General features: G+C 44.0%; 1 protein-coding gene across 1 annotated transcript; it reads right to left on the bottom strand.

Moving 5' to 3' along the window:
* Positions 1–5,208: 5,208 nt before the first annotated feature.
* Positions 5,209–9,319, bottom strand: LOC148818815 (uncharacterized). The gene is made up of 11 exons (XM_088935293.1): positions 9,294–9,319; positions 8,876–9,160; positions 8,655–8,777; positions 8,407–8,575; positions 7,986–8,287; positions 7,686–7,893; positions 6,911–7,042; positions 6,661–6,800; positions 6,361–6,567; positions 5,930–6,147; positions 5,209–5,834 (listed from the first exon to the last, which is right to left on the bottom strand). Exons 1-11 carry the CDS (start codon positions 9,317–9,319, stop codon positions 5,209–5,211), a joined length of 2,436 nt encoding a protein of 811 aa, XP_088791419.1.
* Positions 9,320–9,645: the final 326 nt, after the last annotated feature.

Genomic DNA, 9,645 nt, shown 5'->3' with positions numbered 1-9,645 from the left:
TACATGGGGGTGACCAAAGTTGCCAAAACGTATTTATTTCTGCTGAAAAACACATTTTGACAACATCTGCACACTGGGGTTAAGGGCTTACTCAGTGCGCTCTTCTGAGCCAGGCAGTTACACTGGGATTCCAAAGTTTGAAAAAACGCGATTATTTAGATGAAAAACACGTTTTGAAAAGTGTGCTGTTCCTGCCCCATAAGTTACATGGGGGTGACCAAAGTTGCCAAAATGTGTTTATTTCTGCCGAAAAGCACGTTTTGACAACTTCTGCACACTGGGGTTAAGGGCTGTCTCAGTGTGCTCTTCTGAGCCAGGCAGTTACAATGGGATTCCAAAGTATGAAAATAACGCGTTTATTGCGGCTGAAAAACACGTTTTAAAAAGTGTGCTGTTCCTGCCCCATAAGTTACATGGGGGTGACCAAAGTTGCCAAAACATGTTTATTTCTGCCGGAAAACACGTTTTGACAACATCTGCACACTGGGTTTAAGGTCTGACTTAATGTGCTCTTCTTAGCCAGGCAGCTAAACTGGGATTCAAAAGTTTGAAGAAACACGTTTATTTCTGCTAAAAAACACGTTTTGAAAAGTGTGCTGTTTCTGCCCCATAAGTTACATGGGGGTGACCAAAGTTGCCAAAACGTGTTTATTTCTGCCGAAAAACACGTTTTGACAACTTCTGCACACTGGGTTTAAGGGCTGACTTAGTGTGCTCTTCTTAGCCAGGCAGCTACACTGGGATTCCAAAGTTTAAAAAACGTGTTTATTCAGATGAAAAACACGTTTTCAAAAGTGTGCTGTTCTTACCCCATAAGTTACATGGGGGTGACCAATGTTTCCAAAACGTGTTTATTTCTGCCGAAAACACTTTTTGACAACTTCTGTACACTGGGGTTAAGGGCTGACTCAGTTTGCTTTTCTAATCCAGGCAGTTACACTGGGATTCCAAAGTTTGAAAAAAAGCGTTTATTTCGGCTGAAGAACACGTTTTGAAAAGTGTGCTGTTCCTGCCCCGTAAGTTACATGGGGGTGACCAAAGTTGCCAAAACGTGTTTACTTCTGCTGAAAAACACGTTTTGACAACATCTGCACACTGGGGTTAAGGGCTCACTCAGTGGGCTCTTCTGAGCCAGCAGTTACACTGGGATTCCGAAGGCAGAGAAAACGCGTTTATTTCGGGCTGAAAAACACGTTTTGAAAAGTGTGCTGTTCCTGCCCCATAAGTTACATGGGGATGACCAATGTTCCAAAATGTCTTTATTTCTGCTGAAAAACACGTTTTGACAACTTCTGCACACTGGGGTTAAGGGCTGTCTCAGTGTGCTCTTCTGAGCCAGGCAGTTACACTGGGATTCCAAAGTTTGAAAAAAACGCGTTTATTGCGGCTGAAAAACACGTTTTAAAAAGTGTGCTGTTTCTGCCCCATAAGTTACATGGGGGTGACCAAAGTTGCCACAATGTGTTTATTTCTACCGAAAAACACGTTTTGACAACTTCTGCACACTGGGGTTAAGGGCTGACTCAGTGTGCTCTTCTGAGCCAGGCAGCTACACTGGCATTCCAAAGTTTAAAAAACGTGTTTTTCTCGGCTGAAAAACACGTTTTGAAAAGTGTGCTGTTCCTGCCCCATAAGTTACATGGGTGTGACCAAAGTTGCCAAAACGTGTTTATTTCTGCTGAAAAACACATTTTGACAACTTCTGCACACTAGGGTTAAGGGCTGACTCAGTGGGCTCTTCTGAGCCAGGCAGTTACACTGGGATTCCAAAGGCTGAGAAAACGCGTTTATTTCGGGCTGAAAAACACGTTTTGAAAACTGTGCTGTTCCTGCCCTATAAGTAACATGGGGGTGACCAAAGTTGCCAAAACGTGTTTATTTCAGCCGAAAAACACATTTTGACAACTTCTGCACACTGGGGTTAAGGGCTGACTCAGTGGGCTCTTCTGAGCCAGGCAGTTACACTGCGTTTCCAAGGGCTGAGAAAACGTGTTTATTTCTGCTGAAAAACACGTTTTGACAATTTCTGCACAGTGGGGTTAAGGGCTGTCTCAGTGTGCTCTTTGAGCAAGGCAGTTACACTGGGATTCCAAAGTTTGCAAAAAACGCGTTTATTGCGGCTGAAAAACACGTTTTAAAAAGTGTGCTGTTTCTGCCCCATAAGTTACATGGGGGTGACCAAAGTTGCCAAAATGTGTTTATTTCTGCCGAAAAACACGTTTTGACAACTTCTGCACACTGGGGTTAAGGGCTGACTCAGTGTGCTCTTCTGAGCCAGGCAGCTACACTGGCATTCCAAAGTTTAAAAAACGTGTTTTTTTCGGCTGAAAAACACGTTTTGAAAAGTGTGCTGTTCCTGCCGCATAAGTTACATGGGGGTTCCAAAGGTGCCAAAACGTGTTTACTTCTGCTGAAAAACACGTTTTGACAACATCTGCACACTGGGGTTAAGGGCTGACTCAGTGGGCTCTTCTGAGCCAGGCAGTTACACAGGGATTCAAAAGTTTGAAAAAACGCGTTTATTTCGGGCTGAAAAACACGTTTTGAAAAGTGTGCTGTTACTGCCGCATAAGTTACATGGGGGTTCCAAAGTTGCCAAAACGTGTTTACTTCTGCTGAAAAACACGTTTTGACAACATCTGCACACTGGGGTTAAGGGCTCACTCAGTGGGCTCTTCTGAGCCAGCAGTTACACTGGGATTCCAAAGGCTGAGAAAACGCGTTTATTGCGGGCTGAAAAACACGTTTTGAAAAGTGTGCTGTTCCTGCCCCCTAATGTACATGGGGGTGACCAAAGTTGCCAAAACGTGTTTATTTCTGCTGAAAAACAAGTTTTGACAACTTCTGCACACTGGGGTTAAGGGCTGACTCAGTGGGCTCTTCTGAGCCAGGCAGTTACACTGCGATTCCAAGGGCTGAGAAAACGCGTTTATTTCGGGCTGAAAAACACGTTTTGAAAAGTGTGCTGTTCCTGCCCCATAAGTTACATGGGGGTGACCAAAGTTTGAAAATGTCTTTATTTCTGCTGAAAAACACGTTTTGACAACTTCTGCACAGTGGGGTTAAGGGCTGTCTCAGTGTGCTCTTCTGAGCCAGGCAGTTACAATGGGATTCCAAAGTATGAAAAAAACGCGTTTATTGCGGCTGAAAAACACGTTTTAAAAAGTGTGCTGTTCCTGCCCCATAAGTTACATGGGGGTGACCAAAGTTGCCAAAACATGTTTATTTCTGCCGGAAAACACGTTTTGACAACATCTGCACACTGGGTTTAAGGGCTGACTTAATGTGCTCTTCTTAGCCAGGCAGCTAAACTGGGATTCAAAAGTTTGAAGAAACACGTTTATTTCTGCTAAAAAACACGTTTTGAAAAGTGTGCTGTTTCTGCCCCATAAGTTACATGGGGGTGACCAAAGTTGCCAAAACGTGTTTATTTCTGCCGAAAAACACGTTTTGACAACATCTGCACACTGGGTTTAAGGGCTGACTTAGTGTGCTCTTCTTATCAGGCAGCTAACCTGGGATTCAAAAGTTTAAAAAACGCGTTTATTTAGATGAAAAACACGTTTTCAAAAGTGTGCTGTTCTTGCCCCATAAGTTACATGGGGGTGACCAATGTTTCCAAAACGTGTTTACTTCTGCTGAAAAACACGTTTTGACAACTTCTGCACACTGGGGTTAAGAGCTGACTAAGTGGGCTCTTCTGAGCCAGCAGTTACACTGGGATTCCAAAGGCTGAGAAAACGCGTTTATTGCGGGCTGAAAAACACGTTTTGAAAAGTGTGCTGTTCCTGCCCCATAAGTTACATGGGGGTGACCAAACTTGCCAAAACGTGTTTATTTCTGCCGAAAAACACGTTTTGACAACTTTTGCACCCTGGGGTTAAGGGCTGTCTCAGTGTGCTCTTCTTAGCCAGGTAGTTCCACTGGGATTCCAAAAGCTGTGAAAACGCGTTTATTTCGGGATGAAAAACACATTTTGAAAAGTGTGCTGTTCCTGCCCTATAAGTTACATGGGGGTGACCAAAGTTGCCAAAACGTATTTATTTCTGCTGAAAAACACGTTTTGACAACATCTGCAGACTGGGGTTAAGGGCTGACTCAGTGGGCTCTTCTGAGCCAGGCAGTTACACTGGGATTCCAAAGGCTGAAAAACGCGTTTATGTCGGCTGAAAAACACGTTTTTTCAAGTGTGCTGTTCCTGCCCCATAAGTTACACGGTGGTGACCAAAGTTGCCAAAACATGTTTATTTCTGCCGAAAAACACATTTTGACAACTTCTGCATACTGGGGTTAAGGGCTGACTCAGTGCGCTCTTCTTAGCCAGGCAGTTACACTGGGATTCCAAAGTTTGAAAAAACGCGATTATTTAGGATGAAAAACACGTTTTGAAAAGTGTGCTGTTCCTGCCCCATAAGTTACATGGGGGTGACCAAAGTTTCCAAAACGTGTTTATTTCTGCTGAAAAACAAGTTTTGACAACTTCTGCACACTAGGGTTAAGGGCTGACTCAGTGTGCTCTTCTTAGCCAGGCAGTTACACTGGGATTCCAAAGTTTGAAAAAAGGCGTTTATTTCGGCTGAAAAACACGTTTTGAAAAGTGTGTTGTTCCTGCCCCATAAGTTACATGGGGGTGACCAAAGTTTCCAAAACGTGTTTATTTCTGCTGGAAAACACGTTTCGACAACTTCTGCACACTGGGGTTAAGGGCTGTAACACATCATCTCAAAAAGATTTGAGAGTTTGTTCAATTTAAAGTGACCCAAAAGCAGATTTCTTACACTGAAAAAGATTATTTGCATTGCTCCACTCATCATGAAATTATTGGAAAACTTTTAAGTGTTTTAATGGAGTGTTTCTTTGAAACATTCTGATAAAGTCAACAGTTTTTCAAAAGTGGTGACAATTAGACCTCTTCATTCCAAAACTTTCAATAAGAACGAGAGCTGGACAGATGTCTCGTAGTGTTTTGTCTTGGGAATATTTGTGTGGGGTGGCTAATCAGCCTCTATGCTCTTCTGAGCTCCATATATCTACTTGTCTGTCTCTTATCCCCTCCTGGTGCCCTAGCTGTTGGAGAATGAGACATGTCTTCTTCAAAACAATGACACAAGCAATAATGAGATGGATTTCAAGTCACAAGAAGACACCATCTTTAATAGCTAAAAGAAGATATGTTCTTCATACTTACAAAGTATTTTCGGGAACTGGTCAGTTATCCAGCCACTCTAGAGCCTGTCCTTCACCCTGAAATGATTTCCTCGAAACTCTGTAATCAAAGAGGAGCTCTTCTCCCTCAGCAATGTCCCTCTTCGCTATAAACAGAATTGTCATGACGGGCTGTCCGTTGATTATGAATGACTCTCTGACAGCCCTGATGTTATCTTTTTTCTTAGAGGAATTTATCCGCCTTCCGATCGTCTCCTTATCCGGGTGGCAAGCGCAGTGTTCTTCAAAAGCATCAATGCACATTTTTTGTGCAGGTCCGTCAAAAAAGAAAAGACATCTCATTTCTCCCTCTGCCATATGTGCCATTAGGGCTTCTGCAGCTGTCTTTGTGATGACCTCGCCATGGTAATCACACACCACCTCTGCCTTCTGGAAACGCCTGGAAGTCACAACCTTCTTCCCCTTCACTGGATCGTCAGTGATAGTCAGGCCTCTCCAGGTTTGACGCTTTACCATCTTTTTAATTTGCCTTTCATTTGGTTGTGCACCTGTGTTGGGCTTCCACTTCTCAAGCACTTCAGACGCTTTTGGTGTATTTGCAGTCCAGCTCATCTTTTGAAAATAGCGGGTCACCTGGCCTTCCGTTGGTAACCGTCTAGCGTAATGGTCTGGAATGAAAACCAGAACAGAAACCCTCAGAATTGATTCCAAATTCACTTTCTTTGTCTGTTTCTCTGTGAAAATAATTGATACGTAAACTTACCAATAATGTTCTGCAGTCTCATCTTCCTCTGATCTGATCTCCACCTGTCGTAACAGTGTCGGTCATGACTTCCAGTCAGTCTCAGGCGCTCTTTCTTTCTGGGAAGCTGCCCATCTAACAACACTGGAAACTCCCGTGTCAGCTCCTGGAAGGCTGTGGCATCATCCATCTTCGGATTTCCAGATCCTGCAGCTGCCACAGCGGATTTTGGTGTTGATCTGATGTAAAAACGAATATTAGATCACAATAATCTCTGTAACACATTGGCTGAAAAGAACTGAAAGTGGTGTTTTCTCTTCCAGTTACACAGCAGATGTGCATCCTGCAGCACTGACTGGCGATTGCTCTCTTGATGTTTCAAAAGCATGAAGTAATTGCTGTTTTTGACACAAGAATATTTTGTCGTCTATTCAGAACATGGTGACACTTACTGAGCTCCCTCCTCTGCAACACCTTCAATGACTTCAATGGCTGAGCAGATGTTGTCTTGTGTCAGTATCCTATAGTGTTTCTCTGCAGTACCATCTGAGTGGGCCAGATAATCCGCCACAATGCTCTTCTGTGCATCTGTGAGCCTCTTTGTGGCCGTCTCAAATGCACTCCTGGCAGCCTGGCTGGTGATGAGTGAGAGGTGGTATCTACAAAACAAACACATACACACAGTGTATGATTGTTTCCAAGCCACAGACAGTTCAATTAATACATTAAAACAACTTTGTGATTTGGTTTACTTCTCATGCAGTCTTCGCAGGTCATTGGAAGGACTATAAATTGGCTCCCCCACAGAAGAAATGAAAAAATGTTCAGTCTCTGTTCCACAGATGCTGTCAGTGGCAGTACAGCGTAGTTTAGTGAAGTAAAGGTGAAACATCTGAAAAAACAGACAAAATGCAGTTATTGTACTTTTCAACTATTGTTGAATGCCGAAGACAGATGTTGGCAATGAACTGGAGAGAGTATATCAACGTAACTTTGACTTACATGTTCCTCTTCTTCATTCAGGGCAAAGCATGCCAGCTGCTGTGAGGAGGTTGTGTGCTTTGTCACTGCTATTATCGCCAGTTTTCGTCCTCTTTGTGACACAAAATTCTTTCTCTGCATCCATTCCTGGACCTGAAATCACAAGCAATTCAATAAATAATATCTGATTCAAAACTGCCAATGATCATTTTACAGTAGCAACAGCAGCACCCAGCAATGAAGTGTATGGAGAGTGTTGAGTGTTTCAATCAGTCAGTCTGACCCACTTGGCTGGGTGCTAAGGTTCTGTAGGGCGAGGCGGCTGGGATCCCAATGAGGACTCACAAGTAGGGGATGGTGTGGAAGAGAGGTGCCGAGAGGTGGAAGAGAGATAAATGGGAAAGAGAGAAGGGGCTTACATATAACACGAGGCGGTGTCATCAAGAATGATTACGATTTAGTGCCGCTGAGGCTGTTTGAACTTGATGTTTGCCATTCACTAACTCTTGTTCCATATGAAGTTACTGAAGAGAAGCTGGGGTGGAAATCAAATTCCACTCTCACACTTCCGCTGTCCAATCTCTCTGACTGAACACAGAGCTGAGAGCATCTTCTCCCTCACCCTTCCCTCCAGTCCAGGATCACTGGCACAGCAGGTCTCCCTGCAAAGGCCACCTAAATGACAGCGATGAGCCCCGACCAGCACTGTTATTCTGTCTCTTTATGAACGTCAGATCATTGTTTCATTGTTAGAATTTGGCCAAACAACTGAAATATGCATGACTGTCATGCTTACTGTCATATTCTTTACCACCCATGGGTGCTGCAGATGCTTCAGCTGGAGAATGGCCTGCAGGTAATACAGCACAAGAAGCTGCTCAGGCATGGTGATGTCTTCAGAAGTGTGCGTCTTCTCCAGTATCCGCTCCACATCTCTCTTTGCAGCCCTCAGCACCTTCCAGCAGTCACTGGCGCTCGGCCCAGGACTCTGCAGCTGTCTGTATCTGTGGCAGAAGGAGTAGTACCATCAACGTCAATTCCCGTCATGTACTGGAACCGGAAACCAACTGGAATCAGAGTTCCAAATGGAAAATACCTCTTTCTGATGACTTCCTGTGAGACATCCTTGCTGTTTTTCTGCTGAATGTCCTTCAGGATGCTTTGGAAGATGATGATGACGTTAGCCAGGCTGGGATCCTCCTGTCTTAGGTTGGTGGCATTCAGGATGTAGCGCAGGAACCGGTTGATGTTTTTGATGTAATTAGCAATGGTTTGGTGAGACAGTCCAGTCATCCTCAGTTGGTAAAAAAATTTGCGCGTTTTGGGAATGTCCTTCACAAACATCAAGGATGCTTTAGACGGATCCATAAAAAACAGGAATCTGGAAACGTTGTCTATCTAAAAAAAATGTTTTTAGGGTTTATTTTTAGGACAGGCACAATCTCAGATGGGTAAATTCTGTGCGGATGAGTTAAAATATGTACTTTGTGAGCCTCTGCCCAGTTTTTAATACCTACCTCCTGAGAGCAGTTTACCACACCCAGGTCCTGGATAAGGTACTGTTTAAACCCAGCCAGGAGAGGAGCATCCAGAGTGTGTTTTCTGTATAGTCCAGCCCGGGCCACTCTCTTCCGGAGAGCCTGCTGATAACTCTTAACTACTGGGGTCCTGTAGGGATATAGGACACTAATCATAGAATGATTTCATACGTAAGAGAGCCAGTGGAATTATTAATCAATCTGGAAACATGAAAGGAAAGTCTTACTGCTGCTCCAGTTCTTCAGAGCTCCCATGTTCCCCTTCATCTTCCTCGTCCTCCTCAGTCTTTGGAGGAGCCTGCGGCAGCTCTTTCTGCTGGACAGCAGGCGCTTCCTCAGGGCATCTGGAACTGTAAAAGTACCATTACATAAAATACTAACCGAGATAACCGGTTTCAAAAAAGCCTTTGAAAATACAATGAAGAAATGTCAAAATTTAATCTCTCACCTTGCTGGTTTGTCTTCAGGTCTCCCCCGTACGAAACAGCCCATGGACTCCACCAGTCTCACAGCTAGGTTCCTATTTGCCTTGTCAAACAATAGCTCTATGCTCTCGTAATCCACAACACGCCCTTTCCTCAGGTGACTCATCAAGTCCTTCCTGGCCTGGCGAGAGGCCATCCTGATCTCCTCTGGTGTGGCTTGCTTCATACACGCCCTCTTCAAGTGAGCAGGAAGCTGGTCAAATGTCCTCAGGCACATCTTGCACACCAGGGGAATCCTGCTGGGTTTCCTAAGACAACATAGAAAAATGTTTGTCTATAGAAACAAGAGAAGGCCTACATTTTCCTAATTAAGCTTTCTCCCTAATTGCATTTTATCAGATAGGTACGTGATTCTGAAATAAAACAACAATGAACTCTTACTTGGTGGATGTTCCAACTGAAGCCATTTGAGATCTGTCCCCAGACGTCTTCAGATGTAAAGGACTGAGGGAATTTTCCTTTTCAAAAGATATATGAAGAATGAAGTCAACATTATTAATATCAGGGGAAGTCAAAATGAATTAGCTAAAACAATTCCCTTAGGTTCTCATCTAATTGCCAGCAACCATACCACCCTGCAACTCACAACTAGCAACCCACTGAAGCTAAGCAGGTGTGAGCCTTGTCAGTACCTGGATGGGAGACCTCCTGGGAAAAAGAAAGGTAAGTAAAGTAAGGCTGCTGGAAGAGGTGTTAGTGGGACCAGCAGGGAGCGCTCACCCTGCAGTCTGTG

The sequence above is a fragment of the Atractosteus spatula genome, chromosome 17 (genome assembly GCF_055471065.1).
Source record: "Atractosteus spatula isolate fAtrSpa1 chromosome 17, fAtrSpa1.hap1, whole genome shotgun sequence".
NCBI classification, from domain to species: Eukaryota; Metazoa; Chordata; class Actinopteri; order Semionotiformes; family Lepisosteidae; genus Atractosteus; species Atractosteus spatula.
This window is presented reverse-complemented; position numbering and strand designations above follow the sequence as displayed.

What these genes read in the sequence shown, in the direction of transcription:
- LOC148818815 (XM_088935293.1), bottom strand. Translation starts at nt 9,319, where the DNA reads ATGGCTTCAGTTGGAACATCCACCAA. An exon ending in TCTGAAGAACTGGAGCAGCA is followed by an intron (nt 8,576 to 8,654) that starts GTAAGACTTTCC and finishes TTCTATGATTAG; the next exon opens with TGTCCTATATCCCTACAGGA. An exon ending in TGGTAAACTGCTCTCAGGAG is followed by an intron (nt 8,288 to 8,406) that starts GTAGGTATTAAA and finishes CATTTTTTTTAG; the next exon opens with ATAGACAACGTTTCCAGATT.